Here is a 25,288-nt window from a genome sequence, read left to right on the forward strand (position 1 = left end):
TCAGTATCCATTTGATACTCATTTCCCCAAGTTTCAAAGAACAAAAGTAGTAAATGAAATTGTAAAGCTCATACCCAGGGTACTAGAAAAATAATAGCCATTATATGATGGCTGTCACTTTCTAAAGCCTGGTTCTGCTTGAAGAATTACTTCAACAGCAATAAAAGATGCATGCTCTCCCACACATGGTGTAATTTGCCTGGTTCTGCTTGCCTAGTATTCTATAAAGATAGAATCTTTGGAAAAAAGAAACAAGGCCAAAGTTTTGTGCGACCCATGGCTTTTACTTTTTATTACCAACACACAAAGTACATGAAAAATATCAATTATTTCTCTTTAACTCTGTCTGCTTCCTATTTCCAGATGCTTTAAATAGGATAGAAAAAGCAAGGCAACAAAACAAATTCCATCCACTGCATCGAAGGTTGATATATCAATGTTTCATCTGCACAGAGTCTATAGCAAAGTCATAACTATCAAAAGAAGGAAAACAATTATCACTTAAGTGCCTCCTTAGTACCTGAATTTTTTCCATAAAGAATAACTGTGAGCCATATATTATCGCAGAAAAAAGTTACTTTTTCCTTTTCATAAACTTTTTTGCTTCTTTCAAAAGCTCTTCCACATCTTCCTTCTCTTGGTCTTCCTGTCCTGGTTCCCAGTCAGAATCTTCATCTGTCGGCTCATATTCTTCTTCCTCATCATCTAGAAAGCTGTCATTGAGGTCGTACTCATTGGGTTGCCCAACATTATCACTGTCTTCATCTGATACGCTTCTCACTGAAAAAAAAAAAAAGAATTTGGCACCCAACATAACAATCGCCACTCAAACACGGGAGTAGAGATATCAAACTATAAAATGTCTTTCTCTGACAGGAAGAATTAATTTTACTTAAGACATCACTAACCACCACAAATTTCTAGAAAGGGCACTAAAATTACTCTTTGTTAAAATTCTAACCTTTCCTACCATGAGGCTCCTAAAACTAAAATGTCCTGTGAGAATCCTAATACTGGTTCCTTAATAATATCATAATCATATTCACACTACCCTACCCTCGGGGTGGTAGAATATAGTTTTGTCCCAGGTACTTACTGTCCCTCCCTGTGACATGATTAATTTAACCAACCCCAATGACATCACACTTGGTCAAGGAAAAGTGGGTGGAAACAGTCTGTGCAACTTCCAAGGGGAACCCTTAAGTGCCTTTCTGTGGTTCCGCTGCTGTCCTTTTCCCTCTGCCACCATCTCCCTCATGTCCCCTCCCGGCTCGGGGGTGATCCTTCAGCCTGGGTTCCAGGATGAGAACCCACATCGGGCAAGGCCACAGCTAACGTGCAGCCGAAACATGAGGGAGAAATACACCTATTTATTGCTGTGAGGCACTGAAATCTGGGGACAGTCTGTGATCACAGGAGAATTGGCACGATCCAATTAACACACCATGTTTGTGATCAAATGAGAAAATATGAGTCTATACACTTTGGAACATTTGGTTTTATAGATCTTACAGTTCATATTTCAGGGACTGTGATTACTGAAAATATCAGGATTGCTATGGTAACAGCCGTTAGAATTCATAGATTTCTAAATAATAGTATAAAATTTATAGATTTCTAAGTAATATTATAAAACTAGAATTATAATACTAGAATTCTTCGGTCTCCAAATCCACTTCTTCCCTCATCCCACTCTGTTTCATTTACTTTCCATTGCAAGCAACAGGCATGTTTTAAAATAAGCAGCGAGAGACTCTAGGATGATATGGAACATTTAAGAAACAAGTAGGAAGATTCTATCTGGAAATCTCTGAATGGCAGGGGACAATCCCTATGATCAACACCACATGTGTGGGTTAAAAAATTACTGTTTGTACTTCTGTATATGCTTTACTTAACTTCTTTCTAAAATGTTCACATGCAATAGATAGATGTAACTTAAATGAAACTCAAGAAATTTGAGGAGGAAGAAATGAGGATGACAACAACAAAAAAAAGTAATTTATCTGTCCTCTTAACTCTCACAGCCCAGACATTTACATTTTTCTTAATATCACCATTCATTTCCAGAGAGGATTTGAGACAGCTTATAATAATGAGGTCATAAAAAAATACAAATAAAAGTAGAAACTAAGAACATAAAAACCAGAATGTAAACATGTCAACCTTCATTTTTTAACATAATTATTAGAAACTGAGCATCAGGTTTCTCCCTGAGTAATAATGAGGTCATAAAAAATACAAATAAAAGTAGAAACTAAAAACATAAAAACCAGAATGTAAACATGTCAACCTTCATTTTTAACATAATTATTAAAAACTGAGCATCAGGTTTCTCCCTGAGTTTCTCTGTAGCCTCGGCTAAAAAGGCTACATAATGATTTGCACAGTTCTCATTAGCATAAGAAGCACACCAGTGCCTTAAGGGAAATCTAGCATTGTATTTATTTGTAAACATTTCTTATCTCCTATAAGCATCCCGAGGGCATGTTTTATGTCTAGCTAATCTCAATTTCCCATAAAACTTTTATGATGGGAAACATTTAAAAAACATTTCGAGGGTAGTTTTGCAGATGGCGAAGGAGGGAGGAGGAAAGACCGTCAACATCTCTGTTCTTGGCCATTCGGCTTTGGAAGTATCTCATATATATAACTAGTGACATCTCAGTAACGCGTCTCCTCTCAGATTCAGAAATTAACCTAGCAGATTTACAAGAAAAACATATATAGGGGCGCCTGGGTGGCTCAGTCGTTAAGCGTCTGCCTTCGGCTCAGGTCATGATCCCAGGGTCCTGCGTCGGGTTCCCTGCTCAGCGGGAGGCCTGCTTCTCCCTCTCCCACTCCCCCTGCTTGTGTCCCCTCTCTCACTGTGTCTCTCTCTGTCAAATAAATAAATAAAATCTTGAAAAAGAAAGACATATATAAAGCTGAAATACCTTCAGGTTCTCCTCCTGCTTTATTTGGCTGTTCCTTCTCAGGCTCCTTTGCTGGCTCTTCCTCAGATCTTCCCAATCTCTAAATTTTGGCGCATTCAAGTTTCTGCCTGGGACCTCTTCTCGAACACACTCCAGTCTTACATCCTAAGCTCCCAAATGTATATCCTAAGCCCTGACCACCACCTGAATTCCAGACTCCTTTATCTCACTGCCTATGGATTCTCTCTACTTGCATAATGAACAGGCATCTTGAAACATCAAATCCCCAGAACACAACTCTTGGGGTGCTTCACTCAAATCTAGTCATTCTCTTACCAGTCTTGAGTATATGACTTCTCCAACCTTCCAAGAAATCTTGGCATCATCCCTGAATATCCTCCACTGAAAACCCGATATCCACTATGTCAAGAGATCCTATTGGCTCTGCCATCAAAAACTATCTGCCACTTTTCAGTACATCTACTCCATTCTCTGGTCCCCATACCATCATCTTCTTTTTTCAGTCAATTCCAATGTTCACCCAACTGGTTTCTTGCTTCCATTCTTATCTATTCTCCACAGAGAAGCCAGAAAACCTCCAATAGCTTTCTTTCTTTTTTTTTTAAGATTATTTATTTATTTATTTGAGAGCGAGAGAGCACAAGAGGGAGAAGCAGATTCCCCGCTGCGCAAGGAGCCCTGAGTGGGGTTCGATCCCGGGACTCTAGAATCATGACCTGAGCCGAAGGCAGTTGCTTAACCAACTGAGCCACCCAGGCGCCCGTCCAATAGCTTTCTATCTCACTCTGAAGTCCTGACTTGTACGTCCTGGCCTCTAAGACCCTATACAACTAGCTCACTGCTAGCTTTTCTGATCCCATCTGCCACTCCCTCCTTATTCTCTTTGTTTCATACCCTTTTTCTACTGTTCCTTGAATCGGACAAGCAGGACCATCTCCAGCACTTCTGGAGGCACCATTCCCCTTGCCTGGCATATTCTTCCCTCAGATAATCACCTGTCTTGCTCTCTCCTTCAAGCCTCTGCTCTAATGTCAAATTATCAGAGTCCTTTTACCATCCTATCTGAAATGGCACCTGTCCCCCACCACACACAACCTTGCCATTCTGTCCTCTTACACAACTTTTTCTTCTTAGCAGTTATCACTATATGACGTCATATAGTTGTTTACCCTGCCCACCTTTGTAAAATTCTAGAGGGCGAGGCTTTGCCTCTATTGTATCCTCAGCTCCTACAACAATGCCTAACACATAGAAGACACTTAATATATATATTTGTTAAATATATGACTGGATGAACAAATGAACAATTTGCAAATGAACTGCTGAACACCTTTAGTTTTACAGAAACCCTTATTATAACCTACACTTTTTATCACTAGCCTGTCAATATAATGAATTACATTAAAGACTTTTATCTAAGTCCTGCTAATTGAAGGGGCTTGAAACTTCAATGAATCCTGGAAATCTTTAGCAACTTACTGGGCAGGCTAATTTCTTGAGCAATAAGGTCATGTTATTTCCTCAAAAAACTGTTTGTATCTATCAAATCTTCATTTATATAAACATTCATATTCTTTTAAATAGGAGGTTCAGAATCTAAAAAAAACCATCCGTAACAGAACTCCATGTAGCTAGTAGTCAAATTTCATCCATTTTACTTCACATGAACAGGTATTACGGGCTTTAAGTAAAAGCACCTGAAGAGCCAGCTCATGACAAAGGCAAAGTCAGCTCTATGTTCTGTGCTAGCAGCACCAGGTGGACACTTCTTAACAGAGTACTGAATGCTGACGTGATTATTTTCTGGAATCAATTACAATGGATCCTCTCTAGCAAATTCAATTAGTGACTTTAAATATTCCACAATGTAAATGCCATCTAGATGGAAGCTTACCTTTTTGTTTTTAATTGCTAAAGGTGTTTTTAGAAAAATAACAGTTTCTGCCTTTCAGTGTAACTAGGCTATGCAGATAGTGAAACCTGACTTACTTGGAAAATGCTTTGAATAAGCACACTTGTTGATCTGAATTATTACATGACTTCCTGAATCATGGGAATAAACTCAGGAAGCAGGGTTCTGAACTAAATATGGCTAGCACCTAACCTAGGAATAAAATGCCTGTTTTTAGCATACAATTTTTTTTTTTTATTTGACACAGAGAGAGAGAGCATGCACAAGCAAAGGAAGGGGCAGAGGGTAGAGAGAGAAGCAGACTTCCCGCTGAGCAAGGAGCCCTATGTGGGGCTTGATCCCAGGAACCTGGGATCACGACCTGAGCCAAAGGCAGACGTTTAACTGACTGCGCCACCCAGGCGCCCCTACAATTAAGTTTTTACGCAAAAGGGATATGAAGAACACTGAAAGCAAAGCAAAAAAAAAAAAAAAAAAAAAGCCCATGCATGTATTCTCTAATTGGGCAAGCTGAAACATATAGTATGGTATCTGAATAGCTGGATTTAAAGTGATAAAACTAATAAAGTTCACATAAACCTTGCTAGTAGTACTGTTTGCTATATAAAAATTTCAAAGAAAGCTCATACAAGGAAGCTTGCTGGTTAGAGAACCAGGTAACATACATGAGGAATCCCATCACAGACGATCCCAAGCCAAGACTCCAGTATTGTACAGATAATGTCATGGTTGGTGAAAAGCTTATTAAAGTACAAAAGTAGTAACAGGAGACAGCAGGAACTGTTTAATTTTTTTTACTAAGTAACAAAACATAATTTTTATAGTGTTATTTTTTGTAGATTTCCACAGAATAGCATAATTGCATTTTTGAAAAAAATAAGTGCTTACACATAACATTTTCTTAAATAATGACTAGCTGATTTGAAATATAATTTTTTTTTAAGAGGGAGAGAGAGAGTGTGTGTGTGCAAGGTGGGGGGGAGAAGTGGAGGGAGAGAGAGAAATCTTAAGCAGGCTCAACGCCCAGCACACAGCCGAGGAGAAGCCTGAAATCATGACCTGAGCCAAAATCAAGAGTTTGATGCTTAACCAAGTAAGCCACCCAGGCGCCCCTGAAATATAATTCTTGAGTGTGTCTAAGAAATCAGAAGTGTGCTTGATTCTTCCAAATCGAGGTGAACTCCGATGAAATAATTTTTTTTCTCTATCTTCACCTAGAAGTTTCTTGCTGCTAGTTATTGCTGTTTTTATGTGGTTGTCCATCCCCCTCATCCAACAAAAAGTCTCTAAAAAGCAGCTGCGGTTTAAGAGAGAGGACAGGCTGGGGAGTAGAAGCCCAAAGATCTAGGTCATAAACACGCCCATAAACAATGAACAAGTCACTTAACTTAATGGCTTAATGGAATTTATGTTTTTATCTCTGAGTCAAAGGATGTTGATTGAATTACTTCAAAAATCTTTTCTGACTCCAAAGTTCTAATTTTAGGGCCAAAGTAGGAATCATCATTTTCTCTCCAAATCAGTGAAGTCATATGGAATGTAGGGATGACAGCCTTACTGCACGAAGCAGCATAGGAGAAACAGGTGGTCACTTATTTTTAAAAAAAACTGATGGGTAATGCTGAACTTCCATGATGGAAAACAACCGCCTTTAGAAAAGTAACAAACTCTTTTAACGTATTTAAAACAACAGGAGATTAACTATTTGATATTAGGCTGTGGTCATTTCTTAATTTCTGTTCATGTAGAGGGATGTGTCATATCAGAATGACAATTCCTAAATTTGTATTTAACCTTTTCTTTACGTTTAAAATTTCACGGTCAGTTCTTACCCTAAGAATGTAAGTCTGAAGAGCTAGTGAAGAGTACACTGTGTCAAATGCATGTTGGAAGAAATGTTGGTTTTTACAGAGAGAAAAGATCGTTCCAAATTGCTGATTTTCCCGAATAGATTTCTGGTGTTAGGATCTAAGACTGTCATCTTAGATGATATCTAAGAGATGCCTCATAGCAGATTTACAGCTTAACATCATAATTCTTCAGGTTTTACTTTCCTTTCTTTACCAGTAAATCTGAGAATTAGGATATTAATTCTCATTAAGTAAAAAAACTTTTAGCCCAATATTCTAAAGATGAAAATCTACTACATACTACAAGAATAAACACTTTTTTAAATACTTCCTTTTACTACTAAAGACACATCTTTCTCATGCACCAAGCTACTAGTTGGGTATTCACAGTTTAGCCCTGGAAAAGCAGCTTGTGGATTCTGATCGTTTATTCCTCTTTTTAAATCCCACTGCACTAGCCTTTTTTGTATCCCTAAATCTCTCCAATTTCCCCACACTAAGCAGCAGTTTATAGAATCTCATTTAAGTTCCATTAATTTCCATAATAGCTTTCTAGAACTTTTGGGTTCTACTTCTGGAAGAAAAGTATATATAAGTAAATGTGTGCATACAATTGCAGAACTAGAGAGAAATTAAAATAACGATCAGTAGAACATTCTAAATTTTCAGCCACGGATGATACCGATAGCCGAGAGTAATGCATATCACATAATAATAAAAGCCAGAATGACTCCAATAATCAGATAATAAAATGCTGGTGATAATTTTTTTTTAATGTTGTCAACAGGTAAGGTAGCTAAGAAAGTATAAAATAAAATTTTCCTGGCATTGATTACTCTTGCATTCAGTATTTTGTGCCAAAACCACAGCAACTCTAAAAAAAAGTGTGGAAAGTTAGTGAAATTTTAAACCAATTAGATATATAAGAAGCTTAATAGATGACAGCAGTCAAACCTACAAAAAAAAAACACTACATAAATTGTTACGTGTGTGGAAGAACTCTGTAGACAGAAATGTTTTAGGAGCGCTACAAATCAGAAGTTAAATAGTAAAAGTTTGATGCAGTTATTTTAACACCAGTACCATATTAAATTTTATTGTCTCATTGTGTAGTTATGATACCCCCACCTCAAATTCAACATGTTTAAATTAAAACAACAACAATTACCTGGCTCTTCCTCCTGATCTCTATGATACGTAAATGTCATCCCTAGTCTCCTGATAAACTGTATTATAATTCTGAGTCATCATTATTTCCTTTGTCATCTCAGGCCCCAAACCAATTAAGTGGCAAATCTGATTTTTCCTTCAAAATCTCACTTGTATCCATGACTATCTTTCCATTCTCATGGTGGCCACCCTAGCTCTGGCCCTTTACTCAACTGCCTGACATCAGAAACCTCTCCCCACTCTAACTCTGATGGCTTATTGTTACCAACTTGATTTGAATAAAATACCACCTCACCATTACATGCCGACGCACCCATATCTTTGGTCTCATTTCCAAGAGCTTCTATAATCTGGCCTCCATACATCTTTTTAGTATCATCCACGGTAACTACAGACACTCCCTACGTTAGTTAAACTGATCCACTTGCTAACTCCACACACCACTTACCATTTTCTACCTCAATGTCCTTCACTGATCCATGACTCACTTTGTCTGGGATATCTTCTACCTACCGACCACAGAGCTAAGAAACAAAGATGATTTAAATCCAACCACCTTAAAGACCAACTTAGCCTAAATTCCCACATCGTGGTCTACCCTGATAAACCCCAGCAGAAAGTGCTTCTTCCGTTTCCTCATTTTAGACCGTCTTGCCACAAGCGTATAAAGCCAGAGCTGGGTCTCACGGATCTCTGTTAACTGCTCACTTGGAAGACATAATAATGAATCAATAAGTGTATAATGAATCTATAGAAATGAGATTAAGATCTTGGATGATGTTAAACTTTAAGGATTCGGGAGATGAAAAAAACAAGGACATTAGAATTCAGTGTTAGATATCTCTAAATTAAGAAATATAATGAGACCCCAACATTTAATTTAAGATTGGAAATACTCCAGACACCTTAATTTATAAGTTTTAGAGTAGAAAGAGTGTTGTGACAATATCGCCACATAACAACCCTTAAAAGTAGATTAAAAATATAAAATTAAATGTTGAGATGCCTGGGTGGCTCAGTAGCTTAAGCGTCTGCTTTTGGTTCAGGTCATGATCCCAGGGTCCTGTGATCGAGCCCCGCATCGGGCTCCCTGCTCAGCAGGGAGTCTGCTTCTCCCTCTGCCTGCCGCTCCCCCCACCGCCGCTGGTGTGTGCTCTCTCTCTCTGCCTCTCTCTCTGACAAATAAATAAATAAAATATTTTTCAAAAAATTAAATTAAATGTTGCTTAAAAATATCTAAACTTTTATAAAAACTAGCTTTCCAATGAAATGAAAAGCTTCTGTTAAAAAAAAGTCAGTTGTAAAAATATGTTTTTCCTTCAGAAGATTCCCTAATAATAATTCAAAGAGACTTTTCAAAGAAAACTCAAATTAAACTATGCCATCTGGTGCACATTGATAGTTTTTTAGGAAAATGGTTCTTTTTTTTTTTTAAAGATTTTATTTATTTATTTGATAGAGTGAGAGACCACAAGCAGGGGGAACAGTAGAGGGAGAGGGAGAAGCTGGCTCCCCGCCAAGCAGCGAGCCCAATGCGGGGCTGGATCCCAGGACCCGAGACCATGACCTGAGCTGAAGGCGCTTAACTGAGTGAGCCACCCAGGCACCCCTAGGAAAATGGTTCTTATTTCTATAAAGATACAGATGTGTCAAATGCATTATCATGGGACAGTGTTAAACGCTGCCAATAAAATATGCTTTAATCAACATACATTACATGACTACTGGTAAGAAAGTTTATTTAACCACCAGAAATGCTACATCATTAGATACAGCTCCAGGAAAAAAAAAAAAAAGTATAATACATAACATATAACCTCTATAACCTATTAGCTCAGATAAAATGAGTTGTGTTAAAGCAGGAAAAGTGTGTTTCAATGAGAAATTTCAAATGGAATTCTCTTATGGTGAAATTCCTTATTTTTATCACTTGGTTACAAGGGGGCTGTGTTTATGCACATACATGTGCATGGGGTCATAGCCTACAGAATATGCATTTTCTTCTCTCATTCTGTGGGAAGAAATATTGTGTGCCAAATTCGCCTCTGCATTATATAAATGATATGAAGAAGCCAAAATTTGTTAAAGGTAAAAAGTATTTGAGTTTGGAACTGGGAAAAGAGAAGGTAGAATGGATGCCTGCACCTAGGACTGAAGGACATTTAATGGTTGCTTCTCTGGTATCTGTCCTCCCTTGCTCTCTTTCCCCCAAAACTTTAGTTTCTGTCAGGGATCTCTGTGGTTCTGAAGGAGACCCTACCCTAGTTCCAGGGGTGGTACAAACTCATCAGTGGTCCTAGTAATTCATATAGTCCCTTTGTGGAGGGAAGAGCCAGTCTTAGGATGATAATGACCTCCTCTAAAGACAGAATGATAAAAGGAAATTGGGTCATTGGTGGCATTACTGACATTACTAATGAGCCAAAGCAGTAAATTTGTTTAAATCCATCCACACTTCGGATTTTTCACTTAAAGAAGTCAGTAAGTTCTCATCATCACTTAGGCTAGTTTGAGATTTTGTTTTCAGATACTGGCCAATGAGAGAATTCTAAAAGATATAAGGATAAATATATATTGTTGTGCAATGATGGTAGAAAACATTTGGTATATAAAATTTATCACTCTTTTTAATCTAAGAAAAATCATTAAAATCAGCAAATTCAGAGAAGCAGAGATAAAAAAAATTCATATAACTGGAAAGGTTTAACAAGAGAATCATTTGAAGATTTCATTTTGTTTCCTGAAGTAAAATTACTTACCTGGAAGTGCACTATGTCTGTATTCTATCTTGTGCTGGGGATTCTTCCTAAAAAAAAGGAGAAATCAAAACTAAGACCTAGTTTTCCAATCACTAAAAATTAGTAGGACTATTTAAATTAAACTAGAACAAGAACAACAACAAAAATAAGCAAGAACACTCACTAACCTACAAATAAAATTAGGCCCAGTAAGCCTCTTATTGAAAAGCATTAACTTTTTTTGTTAACTATAGTCACCATGCTGTACAAAGCATTTATTTATTTTTTTTTAAGAATTTATTTATTTGAGAGAGCGAGCATGAGCAAGGGGAGAGGCAGAGGAAAAGCAAGAAGCAGACTACCTGCTGAGCAGGGAGCCTGACATGGGGCTGATCCCAGGACCGTGGGATTATGACCTGAGCCGAAGGCAGATGCTTAACTGACTGAGCCACCTAGGCGCCCCCCAAAGCATTTGCTTTTTAATTACAACTTTATTAAGTGCCCATTACATGCCAGGCATATTTCTAGATGCAAAGTTATAGTGGTGAACCAGACAAAAGTTTTTCCCTCATGACTTACTGGAGAAAAACAGTATGAGATGAAGTACAATATATCATATTCCCAAAATATAATATATTGTATTTCTAAAATGTCAATGCCATACATCAAATATATAAAAATACAAATGTATAATAGTGTATAAAACATAGAACACAAAATATCAAATATGTGTGTGTATGTATGTGTTTATAATGTCTAAAAGGATACTTTTAGGGTCTTCTTGAATCCAAAGACAAAAGCATCTAAGTCATGTCTCTAAAGATCCTCAATTGTTAGGAGAAAACAAAAGTCAATTTGCATTGAGAATTTTTTTATTTTAATTTTTTATTGTTATGTTAATCACCATATATTACATTATTAGTTTTTGGTGCAGTGTTCCATGATTCATTGTTTGTTCATAACACCCAGTGCTCCATGCAGAACGTGCCCTCCTCAATACCCATCACCAGGCTAACCCATCCCCCTCCCCCCCTCCCCTCTAGAATGCATTGAGAAATTTATACGACCTATTCCAAAGTCATACAGAAACTACTGTTTGGATATCTATTTTTGATTTTATGTACCTATGATCTCTTCTATTATTTTATTAGTTAAATGAGTGTTGGGGTACACTATATATAAAGCATTCTCCAGATAATGCAACAGGCCCAGGCAGCAAAAATCCAAAGCCGTAACTGGTCGATCATGACCCACTTGATGGGGACCTCTCTTGGGGGACTGACACAGGAGAGCTGGGGTACACTGACAATAGGTATGCTGAAGTACACAGCTCATACAATGCTGTTGTGAGGATTCATGAAGAATACAGAGCAAGTCCTTAGTCCAAGGACGTGATAGGTTGTAAGTAATTAATGTTAGCCATTGACACATCCATCATTGGTTCAATAAATAGACATGGGGCACTAATTATATGTCAGGCTCTATGTCAGGTGTCAGAGACATTTCTTATTGCTAATATCTCTTCTTTTTGGGGATCACTTTTCATATACTGTGAGCCTTTAACACAGTACAAAACTGCAACCACACAGTTAATTAGGGTCATAACTCAACAGTTTTGAAAAGTGGAAAAAAGATTCTACAAAAGATTGTGCATTTGGGATAATTAACCCAAATCTGACCTCTTAATGGAAAAGACACTTCAAAGTTGAGAGAAAGAAACTGGACAACTTCAATGTGGCCAAGAGAGTTGCACGTGAACAAAGCTGTAGGGACGATTTGTGGGAAGACAACACGCCAGCACAGCTCACTGCCTTGTTGAATGCAGTCTTTATGAAAATGCAATTAATGCTGGACTTCAGGGGAGGAGGAACAGAAACATGAGGGACAGGCACATTAATACCAAAGTCATTCTTCATCAGTAACCGAGAAAAAGACTGTTGGTCATTTGAGAGTATTTTTGGTAACCTTTTAAAAAATCTTTTTGTGTGAGTGTAGTAAAATTAAATACACTGGTAGCTTTTTGTTTTGAAAAAAATGCCAAACCTACTGAAAAGTAGCAAGATTAGTACACTAAAATTCCATATATATACCTCTGTTGAGATTCTTCAAGTGTTAACAATTCTATACAGATGCCCCATTATTGTTATTACTATTTATAGTCTTCTGAGATTTAAAACCTTTGGTCCTTTTTTTTTTTCCACAAATATGATTTTTTTGTCACCATTAAATGTCTGACTTTTAAACAGATTCTTGGACTGGTGGCTCATATCCATCAGCTCGTTCAACTTTAGCACCGGTCTCATCCCCAGTAGCTTTTCCAGAACTACTACCTTCACCATGAAGCTCTATGAGCTTTCCCAATTAAAACTTGGGCTTCTTCAGCATTTTTACTTTTCTAACGAAGACATCATGAAGTGGATAAATAGACTGACAAGCCTTTTCTATATCTTTTCCGATGCTGTCTGGAATCAATTTATTGACCACTTCTTTCAAGTCATTTGTTTGCACCTCTCAGGTCATGATTTCCATCATCTTTTTCCGAATTTGACGGACCTGTTGGTGCTGAGCATAAGAGGTCTTCCGAATCTGATTATTGCGTTTTTTAGTAAAACCAACACAAAATAGACGAAGAAAATAACCATCGGTAGTCTTGACATCAACATGAGCTTTGATCATGGTCTGCCATTTTTTGACCATGGAGCGCATTTTGTCACGGGTAAGATCCATGCCATGGAAATTAGTCAGGCAGTTTTTGCCCTGAACATCCTCAGTAATTAGCTTGAATTTTCTAAATGCAACTTCATCATTCTGCAAATCAGCAAGGCTCACTTCAAAAACCCGACCCTTGAGGCCATCAGATGCGATTTTGGTTCCTTGAGTTCTTGTGACTAATGTTTTTCCAATATTTCTTATATTGAACATAGCTGGCGCTTTCACATCATACCAATCTTTCTTAGAAAATGGATCAACCACTTTCTTCTTGGCTCCCTTTTTGCCACCTTTCGTAAGGCGCTTGTTCTTGCCGACCGCCATGGCGCTGCTCAGGGAGCCAAAAGGGCCTGGTCCTTTTTAATATATGTATTTTTCAGGTTCCAAGTAGTCCTAACTTTTCCCACTTTGCCCTTAATAATTAAGAAAAGATTTATTGAACAGTTAAATATGGTCTTAATTGTTTGCTACTATAGCCTCTTTCAAAGGCTGCTTTTAGAAAGTCTCAAGTAAGTGAATGTTGGTCTTTAAAAATAAGTACAGAAATAGACAGAGGACCTGAATAGAATTTTTCCAAAGAAGACATATGGATAGCCAACAGACACATGAAAAGATGCTCACCATCACTAATCATCAAGGAACTGCAAATCAAATCCACAATGAGATATCACCTTACACCTGTCAGAATGGCTAAAATCAAGAACGCAACAAACAACAAGTGTTGGTGAGGAGTGGAGAGAAAGGAACTCTTGTGCACTGTCAGTGGAAATGTGAATTGGTGCAGCCACTGTGGAAAACAGCAGGGAGGTTCCTCAAAAATTAAAAACAGAAATACCGTATGATCCAATAATTCTACCACTGGATATTTACCCAAAGAAAACAAAAACACTAATTTGAAAGGATATATGCACCCCTATGTTTACTGTAGCATGATTTAATAATTGCCAAGATACGGAAGCAGCCTAAGAGTCCATCGATAGACAAATGGATAAGGACGATGTGTGTGGATGTGTGTGTGTGTGTGTGTGTGTGTGTGTGTGTGTGTGTGTGTAATATTATATAGCCATAAAAAAGGATGAGATCATGCCATTTGTGACAACATGGATAGCCCTAGAGGATATTATGCTAAATGAAATAAATCAGACTGAGAAAGACAAATACCATATGATTTCACTCCATGTGGAATCTGAAAAAAATCCAAATGAATATAAACAAACAAACAAAAGCAGAATCAGACCTATAAACACAGAGAACAAACTGACGGTTGCCATAAGGGAGGAGAGTGGGAGGATGGGGAAAATGGGAGAAGGAGAGTAGGAGATACAGGCTGCCAGTTATGGAATGAATAAGTCATGGGAATAAAACGCACAACATAAGGAATACAGTCAATGATACTGTAATAGCTTGTATGGTGACAGATGGTAGCTACCCTTGTGGTCAGCACAGCATAATATATAAACTTGTTGAATCACTATGTTGTACACCTGAAGCTAATGTAACTTGTGTGTCAACTACACTCATATAAAAAAAAAAAAGTACAGAAAATGGAGCCAAGGAGTTAACAGAGACTCAAGTACAATTTATGCACCAAATACCAGTTAAAAGACTGCTGATAACAGTTATCACCACCAGAGGGACTGAAAGTGAGAATAACTTTTTAAAGGCAAATGGGATGAGGGCAGGGGTACTGATTCAACCCTAAGGTTGCAGAAGATGGTTCCCCCTTCTCTATTATCTTGAAACACATCCACAATGGCACTCACAAACCCCACCTACATAATCTAACCTCATATACTGCCTAGGAAAAAGGCAAACCATTTCAAAATAAAAGATAAGGAAAAAACTTTTACACTTGTATATTCCCAAAAGGAAGAGCAGAAAAGTGTATTTTGTACTCGGAAAAGGAAAAGATTTTCAGCTCCATGGACAGATTTTCATCTGCTTTGTGGGGTGGGGGATGTTTCTTTGAGGCTCTGGTAATAGTTTCCATCCTTTCCTAGGAGAACTTGCTATTTTCATAAAAAGACAAGTATAGGGGCACCTGGGTGGCTTGGTCAGTTAAGCGTCTGCCTTCGGCTCAGGCCATGGTCCCAGGGTCCTGGGATCGAGCCCCACGTCGGGCTCCCTGCTCGGTGGGAAGCCTGCTTCTCCCTCTGCCTGCCACTCCCCCTGCTTGTGCTCTCTGTCTGTCAAATGAATAAATCTTTTTTTTTTTTTAAGATCTTATCCATTTATTTGACAGAGAGAGAGATAGCGAGAGAGTGAACACAAGCAGGGGGAGTGGGAGAGGGAGAAGCAGGCTTCCCGCCAAGCAGGGAGCCCAATGCGGGGCTCAATCCCAGGACCCTGGGACCATGACCTGAGCCAAAGGCAGATGGTTAACGACTGAGCCACCCAGGTGCCCTTGAATAAATAAAATCTTAAAAAAAAAAAAAAGACAAGTATAAGACTAATGGAAACCAGAAGAAACTAGTCGATTTAGTACTTTTTCACCTTTAGAGGCCAAACTTCCAATTTAGTTTTAACAAATTTATCTACTAGAATGTAGATTTTTTTAAGGTAAAAAGTTTTAATTAAGCTTTTACATGAGTTTCCAAAATGATGGAATATTTTATATTTTCCTATTTAATAAGAAAAAAAGAAACTTGTTTTTGCTAACTTATTATTTCTTAAAATAACTGTTAAAAGGAACTTGACAGAATATTGCCAATATTGTATTGACACAATACAAACTGAAGTTTAAAATTCTCATTGGTTGGAGCACAAAAAGCAGTTTCTAGTAATTTCTAGACTGGTAATAAGTGTTTCTGAGTTCATGTTAATATTTAATATTTTTATAGTAATCCTAATCCATGGATCCTGATGTTTTCAGAACCCTATCCTTTGAAAGGCAGTTTTTCTACTGGAAATATGCCAGAGAATGCCTATTCTCGTTAGGTTGAAAAGAATGTCAATGTGCTGAAACTGCTTTGTATTCACACTTACAAAGTTAATAATCAAAGTACTCACTGAATCTTTTTATGCAAACCTAACACTAAAACATGTTAGAATTTCCTGCCATTAACAATTCATGTTACTTCCCCAGGAAAAAATGAAAATGTAGCAATCATATTAAGCAGACTCCACTGCAATTAGGTTCCTGAGATACTGACTGGTCAGCATCACCAGACACTTAGCTCTAGTCAGTCAATCATGCAAGGAACACAGGAACACACAGTCCTTCACAAATGCTTAAGAGATAGATGCCACTGTGTCTTGATCTGTTCTCATCTGGCTGGCTGAACTTTGGATCACTGGCATTGCTATGGAAGGGGCTCAGGTTTCAGGATCAGAAGGGCTGATTAGGAATTCGAACTATACCTTTTACTGGTTGTGTGATTCAGGCAAAGTCCTATAAACCAAGTCACCATTTACTTATCTGTAAAGCAGGGATAATATTGCTTAGCTCACACAGGGCTGTTCCAAAGGTTAAATGAAGTAATATGTATAAACACTTGTAGGCTATTAAGTATATTCCACGTGTCAGCTATTTTTAAAGAAAAAGAAATTAATTTTACTTTGAGATAGCCAATGTTTGGAAACTCTGTGTGCCAGTAAAAGTAATTGCCAATTAAAAAGTGCATGTGGACTTAAAATTTTTTATAAGTCTAGGGACACCTGGGTGGCTCAGTCGGTTAAGCGTCTGCCTTCAGCTCAGGTCATGATCCCCGGGTCCTGGGATTAAGTCCCACATGAGGTTCCCTGCTCAGCAGGAGGCCTGCTTCTCCCTCTGCCTGCCTCTCCCCCTGCTTGTGCTCTCACTCTCTCTCTCTCTCTGGCAAATAAATAAATAAAATCTTAAAAAAAAAAAGAAGTGCTTTAAAAAATAAAAAAAAAAAATTTAAGTCTATTAAATAATAAAATATGGGGAAAAAGTACTTTCTAATTAATACTAAATAGCTGAATTTTGTTTTTAATAATACGTATTATGACTGAATATTTTCCCCATCATACTTCACATATTTATGGAATATTTTCTTTTTTTTTAAGATTTTTTTATTTGTCAGAGAGAGAGAACACACACACAAGCAGGGGGAGCGGCAGGCAGAGAAGCAGACTCCCTGCTGAGCAGGGAGCCCCATGCGGGACTTGATCCCAGGACCTCGGGATCATGACCTGAGCCCAAGGCAAACGCTTAACTGAGCCACCCAGGCATCCCTGTGGAATATCTTCTAACATTCACCTGTGCATATCTCAGTTGCAAAAATCAGTCATTTCATAACAAGGCACAATGTCTTTTTCATATAACCCTAGGTTAAGGCTAAGTGGCAGTTTTGTACAGCTCTTTGGGGGCATATGAGTATTTGAAATAGCTTTCAAGGATAATGCCAAATTCCACCCAGGACTTTTTCCTAATACTGAATGGAAATACTTACTCAGAGTTCATTCATAAAAGATTTACATCCATCTTTTTCACAAATGGCATTTTCTGTAACTTAGCAGGCCTCAAAATCCTTTCTGAGTTGTTATTTTTTTTTTTGCATTACTATTAATTATTAATGGTAATTTTTGGTTTCTAAACATAAAACTATACACCCATAACCACACCAGGGTTTCAGGAGCCATTGTATTTTAAAATATACATTTTCAAAAAAAATTCTGATTTTAATGATATTGGTATTGGAATAAATACATCTCTGAAGAAGAACACTCCAGGAAGAGTGTCTGTACAATGTCTATAAATTTGCTAAGGCCCTGAGGTAGGAAACAAGCTAGGGTATTTGGAAAAACACATAGATCTGTAAAGCTCAAAGAGAATGAATGAGAAAGAAAACAGTAGGAAATGAAGTCAGAGAAGGACTTGTAAGCTATGGTAAAGAGTTTTGTGGGAAAGTATTGGGAGATTTTGATTAAGAAAACATGATATGAGGGTGCCTGGGTGGCTCAGTTGGTTGAGCAACTGCCTTCGGCTCAGGTCATGATCCTGGAGTCCAGGGATCGAGTCCTGCATCGAGCTCCCTGCTCAGTGGGGAGTCTGCTTCTCCCTCTGACCCTCTTCCCTCTCATGCTCTCTGTCTCTCATTCTCTCTCTCTCAAATAAATAAATAAATAAATCTTTAAAAAAAAAAAAAAAAGAAAACATGATATGACTTAATTTTAGAGAATTATTCTGGTTGCTTATGGAAAATGAGCCACAGGAAGGCAAGAGGAGAAACAAGGGTTATCAGTTAAGAAGCTACTGCAGTACTTCAGAGGTAAGAGGTGGTGGTTATGACTACAATGGTAGAGGTAGGGGAAGAAAGAAGTGCTCAGGGTCCTAATATATTTTCAAGGATGAAATGGCAAGAACCACTGATGGACTGAATGAGTGATGTGAAGAAAAGAGAAAAATCAAGGCTGTTTCTAGGTTTGGGGCCTAAACACTGTGTGAATGGTGAAGTCATTTACACAGGTGGAGAACACTTGGGAAAGAGTTGTTTTCATGATAAAAATCCAGAGTTCTATTTCAGATGTAATAAGTTTGAACTACCTGTTTTACAACCAAGTGTACAAGTCTGGAGCCATTTAATTGAATCAGATGCCATCAGGAGTAAGAACAAATATGGAGAAGGGTCTCACTCAGGGAACTGAGCCCTGTGGCTCAGTGATAAATTATAGGTAGGGAAAAAGAAGAGGAGGTAGCAAAGAAGGCTAAGGAAGAACAGACCAGGAATATGACCAGTCTGGCTTTATGGACATGAATAAATTGCTCTCCGCTCTGAATATTGCCATTACTCAGTGTAGGACCCTGGAACAGAAATGATCCAACCTCTGAGTTTCCCATGTTTTCATGAGGAATTGAAGCCCAGGAAAATAAAATGACAAGCAAAGTTATGCTACAGAGTTGGTACAACCATCTAGAACCCAAGTCCACTGACTTAAAAAACACATTAACTCCACCATAAATAGCTACCTAAAGATTAACTAGGCAATGGTAACAAGAAGAGAATCATACTTTTTATTTTTGTTTACTTTCAAAGAAGTAACTTAATACCCAAAGTAACTTAATTAAGTCACTTAATACGCAAAATTTTAAATGAACCTGAAATACTATTTTACATCAGCTTCTGTAATAGTGACTACTAGCATGTTGGATGCTCAATATTTGCTCAGTAAATAAGTGATATTCTATATTTTTGTTTTCATTCCAAAATATCTTGCATTTTTGAAAGTCAACATCCATTTTAAAACCTAAAGCAAAAGCGCGAATCCTATGTTATCAAATATCTAAGTCCCAAAATTTAGAGGAAAAAGAGATAGTAAATATGGTCTTTATTAAATAATAAAAAGAGTAAACCAGCATAAGATAATAGAAAGTAGACAATTTGTTAATTGAACATCATTACCTTTACTACACATGCCAAAAGACCTCTGAAAATTCTTATATATACATGCAATTAATACTAAACGTAACAAAAAAAATCAAATTTCTCATTATGAAAATAGGTGCATATTCAAATAAAGGAGTAAGAAAAACAAAACCACAAGACATTCCAATACATTTTTTCAAGGCTACATAAACATAATTGATGTCATTACTACTATTTCTAAATGAAGTTTAAAAAAAATTATAGCCAAGTCTTATGTAAAACTGCATAGCTAAGCCTGTGTACGTAGTCTAAGATACTTTCTTCCAAGATGATATTCTTATATATGATTAAAGAACTGCAAGCATGGCAGACAATGATAGGTTACTTCCTCTATATGCAGATCCTATAAAAATGGATTAAGATTCTAACAACTTTGGTTATTCTTAACTATAAATAAAATAATTGAGACGCCTGGGTGGCTCAGTTGGTTAAGCGGCTGCCTTAGGCTCAGGTCATGATCCCAGGGTCCTGGGATTGAGCCCCACATCGGGCTCCAGGCTCCCTGCTCCCTGCTTCTCTGCCTGCCACTTCCCCTGCTTGTGCTCACTTGCTCTCTTGCTCTGTCTCTGATAAATAAATAAATAAATAAATAAATAAATAAATAAATAAATAAATCTTTTTTAAAAAATGATTGATGGCCTCACATGATTGATTCTGGGAATCTCAACTACCAGACAACTAGAGTTTCCCTATTAAAACCTATTTATTTTGCCTCACATAAAATAATATGGATTTACGTTAAACACACATTCTTAATTTTTATGAAGCAGCTCCCAAAAATCAGTATCTTCTGGTCTGAAGTATACATCTGCACATATGATCAATTAAGATAATATTACAATAATTTGGAACACTTTTCAAAAATAAAAGAGGAGAGGTGCCTGGGTGGCTCAGTTGATTGAGCAACTGACTCAGGTTATGATCTCAGGGTCCTGAGATCGAGCCCCATGTCGGGCTCCAAGCTGGGTGTGGAGCCTGCTTGAGATTCTCTTTCTCCATCTCCTTCTCCCCCAACCTCCCCCTCCGCCTCATGTGCACATGCACATGCACTCTCTCTAAATAAAAAATATAGATAAATTAAAAAGAGGAAATAGCAAAAAAAATTTAGATCATAGCTATAAATTTGGATCAGCAAATAACAAAAGATAATGAATTTACTATCAAATATCCTTTTTAAAAAATGAATTATGCTTGTTGCAAAACACTGTGTTCTTTCAACTACACCGATCATGCTGCAGATTCATTACAGTGAGAGCACTTACAGTTGATAACTAATACACTTCCTTACGTCATCCCTCTTAGAAGGTATTATAATTAAAAAAGTAAAAAGGAGGTCATTGGCTTCCAAAAAACATCAAGGCACCAACATTTTCATTTGCATAATACATACCTGCCTTAAGTTTTTAAGTCCAAGGCAAACGTATGTGAGTTTGACTTTACATTTTTACACTAAACTGGTTGAAGATGGATTTCATTCATTTTAGTGTATACGTATTCTAAAGTTAGAGCCTAATTTAACAAACAAGAACAGGAGTAACACACTGCATAAAATCCTATTACACACCAGAGAAAGTGAATGGGTCAGAAGCAGGCACAACAAGCACTGAGTTATATTAGACATTAAGTATCTAATGCTCAAATTCAGACAAGTATCTTAAGCTAATCAAACACATTAAACTGAGCAAGTCTTCTGACAGACTATAGTGTACAGCACAAAAGGAATAAATCAGATTTATTAATGGGCAAGATACTTAAAATGACAACATTAACTAGTTCTTTCATATTACCATTTTATCAGGTTGATTTGTGAGGTTTAAAAAGTATAATGTCAGAAAATTTTAGTAATGCCTGTAGTCTAGAAAAGAATAAAATTTAATAGTTAAATATCTTTTTTAAATATCAACCTCTTATATGGGCTTTAGGGATCTTTATTTTTACTACAGTATGCATTTAAAATGTGATTCATATCTGTTTTTCTGAATGGCTGAAAATGAAATATATCCATATATGTGTACTTTGGTATTTTCATACTTGCTCTATCATGATAAAAACTTTGACCATAGACAGCAATACTTGGAAATACAGTATCATATAAATTTAGGCAGCTGACATAGTATAAAACTGAGATTATTTGGTATATTGTACACAGTTGAGATCACCTATGTATTTCAAAAAGAGAAACTGAATTACACACATTTAAGGGATTAGAAGGTAAAACTGAAAAGCAAAAACAATCAAAAAACGAAAAACCAACTCAGTATTTCACTTGAGAGACTGTTTTTACTTAAGAATAATTCTTATCCTGTTTCGTGAAGGCAAATTTTCAAAGATAAAAAGCAAAAAAAAGTGTTTCAGCCATAAATTTCATCTCCCTTCCAAATGTGTCAACCATCATGGAAAACAGGCTTATCACGGCTCTACTTTTAGAATATATATATGTTTTTTAATTCTGTAAATATAATAATTTCTGGCTGATTTTTGTGGGTTATTTTATGATCTGCGAGACTTCAATATTTTTCTTCTGTGGCTGTAGGAAAAATCTAGCATGCATTTACATTAAAACTTGCTTTTAAGTAAACCAAATTAGAACATTTTATCATTCTAATACAGTAGGCTTATATTCCAGCACTGTAGCAATAAAAATCTAGTCCCAAGATGGAGTCACTCCTGCCTGGGGTGCCATGTCAGCAAACCAACACTTAGATAACTTTCAAGTCCCTATAAATGCTCTCTTTGACCAAAAACACAATATATCCAGTCTGCCAACCCCCAAATGCCATACCAACTCTGGGCTCTATACTTACTTCCTTGTTTTTTCTCACCTCAAATAAGGTTGACTCTGTGGCCCCAGCTAATCAGGTATTTTCTATCATTCTTTTCCTGTTCTTTATTCTTGATCCTCTAAAAGTTTCCCACCTTCTGACCCATTCTGCATCCTGGGATGGAGCCCGCTGTGGGCTCCCTGCTCAGCAGGGAGTCTGCTTCTGTCCCTCCCACCACTTGCATAGTGCACACATTCACACTCGCTCTCTCTTCCTCTCTCAATAAATAAAATATTTTTTTAAAAAAAATGACATATTCTTGCAAATCAAGATTGTTAAAGAGTAAATGGCTAAAACTAAAGTGATGTTATATTATCAATGACATCTACTAGATCATGTTTTTTGCCTAAATAATAATAATAAGGTGTGAAGAAAGAGTATATAACTATATATCATGCTTCCATAACTAGGGTTTCTTCTATTGTTTTGATCATCTGAAAAATTCACAATTTCTTCAATCAAAGTAACTTACCTAGAGGTTTTTTTTTTTTTAACTCCAAAAAACTCAAAACTTTTCCATTTGAATAAAAAACAAACACTGTTAATACTTTAGAAAGCCATGAATAGGGGCGCCTGGGTGGCTCAGTCAGTTAAGCATCTGCCTTTGGCTCAGGTCATGATCTCCAGACCTGGGATCAAGGCCTGCATCGGGCTCCCTGCTCAGTGGGGAGTCTGCTTCTCCCTCTCCCTCTGCCCCTCCTCTGTGCTTGTGCTCTCTCTCTCAAATAAATAAATAAAATCTCAAGAAAATAAAGAAAGAAAGGAAGGAAGGAAGGAAGGAAGGAAGGAAGCCAGCCAGTCAGCCAGCCATGAATAACAATGGTGAAGTCAGGTCCTGACACAGAGAAATGCTGGAATGGAGGAGGGAAGAGAGTTGGTTTTCATTTCACTGGCTTTAGAGTCTTAGTCAACTCATTAACCTTTCTTGTTCCCGCTCCTTTATTTGTAAAACAGTAGTGAGGGTAAGCGATCATACCTAATGCTCTCCAAGAGTCTCTCTGAACTGTAATTAAAATTAACAAGGGAAAAAATCTTCAGCTTTTATCTCCAAGTTGAACCAAGACACTAAGCAGCTCAACAGATGAAAAAAATACACTCTACGTATATATAAATATATTTAGATCTAGATCTGAAAAGTTTCTATTAGCATATGTGGGTCACTGGCATTGGAGTAATTTCTCTTGACTACTCACTGCTCTGACCTCTCTTGAAGAGACTGACAACATGGAGGCAGCAATTTTTGACATTATTTTTGACAGTATTTGACATTTGATTATTCTTAGGAAGGTTTTGTATTTTACATTCATTCTTCTCAAGAATAGGCACATTTGGATTTTGCTTCTGGGAAGGACACAGGACATCATGGCAGGCCAATATCTTAACAATTAGGAAAAAAACCCTGATAAACTGTAAAAATTATTTTTATGACAGAACTGTGGGAGCAATGAGAATTTTAGATTATCTAAAATTCCCGAGAAAAAGCCCTTCCTAGGTTATCTGACAATCACTGGCTGTTTTCTTCCCTAGAGGTCTTTGCCAATTCTTGGTGTGGGTTAAAGAATAAGATTTGAGTCATCTGGAGGAACTCTAGTTGAGGAAAGAGAAACTTGTAGAGCTTTTCATGGTCTCATGGGGTTGTCATGACAATCTGAAAACTAAAAGAACCCCAAACACAAGGCTGATTCGTCCTAAGAAATATCTGCTGAGTTCCTGGAAAGTATGAGAGGTTTAAGGTCTGTGTCTGAAACTTCAAAATGGTAGAATGAAATCTCTAATTCATGTCGTGTTTCAGAGAGGAAGTCCCACTAGGGAGAAAGGATCTGCAACAAACACGGAACTAGTCTCCTCTCAAGAAATCTGCCAGATTTTAGGATGCATGGGTGGTAGCCTAATATCCAAAGGGAAGTTTCAGAGCTAAGAAGACAGAGACCTGCTTTTCTGTCAAAAGTCAAGACAAGTCATGCCAAAGAAATACGGACAAACCAAAAGCAGACTGAGTTTTATTAAAATAACAACATAGGTATTACTTATCCAAATCTCTGACTGGACAGAGATGACTACCCCCTATCTGCCAAACAGGGTGGGGGGGGTGGGGCTCACTGATGGAAGATAACATGCACAAAATGCAATATCTGAAATTATGAAATCTGTGGATAGGTTTATCAGCAGCCTAGACCCATGAGAAGAGAGAACTGCTGAGCTCTAAGACAAGCAAGAGCAAATATCCAATCTGAAGCACAGAGGTAAAAAAAAAAAAAAAAGAATGGAAAGAATAAAACAATTTATAAGAGACAAATGGGACACAGTCGAAAGACTTAACATGGTTAATTCAAGAAGAATGAGGGAAGACATAGAATGGGGGGAACAATATCTAGAGAGATGAGATAATAGCTAAGCAATCTCCTCAAACTAACAAAGACAACAACCTGCAAAAAAGCTCAGTGAACCCCAAACAGGATGAATGTCAAAAAAAAATCATACCTAAACACATATTAGTTAAACTGCTGAAAGTAAAAGCAATGAGGGGCACCTGGCTGGCTCAGCTGGTAGAACATGAGACTCTTAATCTTGGGGTCATGAGTTTGAGCCCCATGTTGAGGGTAGAGTTTACTTTAAAAAAAAAAAAAAAGCAATGATAAAAATCTTAAAAATGGCCAGAGGAAAGCCATGTTAATTTCAAAGCAACAATAAGACAAACAAGTAACTTTCAACAGAAACTATGGGTGCAAGAGTCAATAGAATGTCTTTGAAGTGATTAAAAA

At 37.3% G+C, this 25,288-nt stretch overlaps 2 protein-coding genes across 3 annotated transcripts in view; both read right to left on the minus strand.

Annotated features, from left to right (window-relative positions):
- Positions 1–263: 263 nt before the first annotated feature.
- APLF (aprataxin and PNKP like factor) overlaps positions 264–25,288 on the minus strand; it is an 88,704-nt gene continuing 63,679 nt past the window's right edge. For both annotated transcript variants that reach the window (XM_025868553.2, XM_025868552.2), the window contains 2 exons: positions 10,628–10,674; positions 264–780 (listed from right to left, as the gene is read on the minus strand). In XM_025868553.2, the coding sequence (XP_025724338.1) occupies positions 575–780; positions 10,628–10,674 (253 nt within the window). In that variant the 3' untranslated portion in view covers positions 264–574. The remainder of the gene's footprint in view (positions 781–10,627; positions 10,675–25,288) is intronic.
- LOC112821200 (small ribosomal subunit protein eS1-like) lies at positions 12,822–13,659 on the minus strand. Its single transcript, XM_073897628.1, has one exon. The coding sequence runs from the start codon at positions 13,637–13,639 to the stop codon at positions 13,118–13,120; it is 522 nt and encodes a 173-aa protein (XP_073753729.1). The 5' UTR covers positions 13,640–13,659; the 3' UTR covers positions 12,822–13,117.

Source organism: Callorhinus ursinus, unplaced genomic scaffold (assembly GCF_003265705.2).
Source record: "Callorhinus ursinus isolate GAN/ISIS: 27379988/994484 unplaced genomic scaffold, GSC_fseal_2.0 scaffold10, whole genome shotgun sequence".
NCBI classification, from domain to species: Eukaryota; Metazoa; Chordata; class Mammalia; order Carnivora; family Otariidae; genus Callorhinus; species Callorhinus ursinus.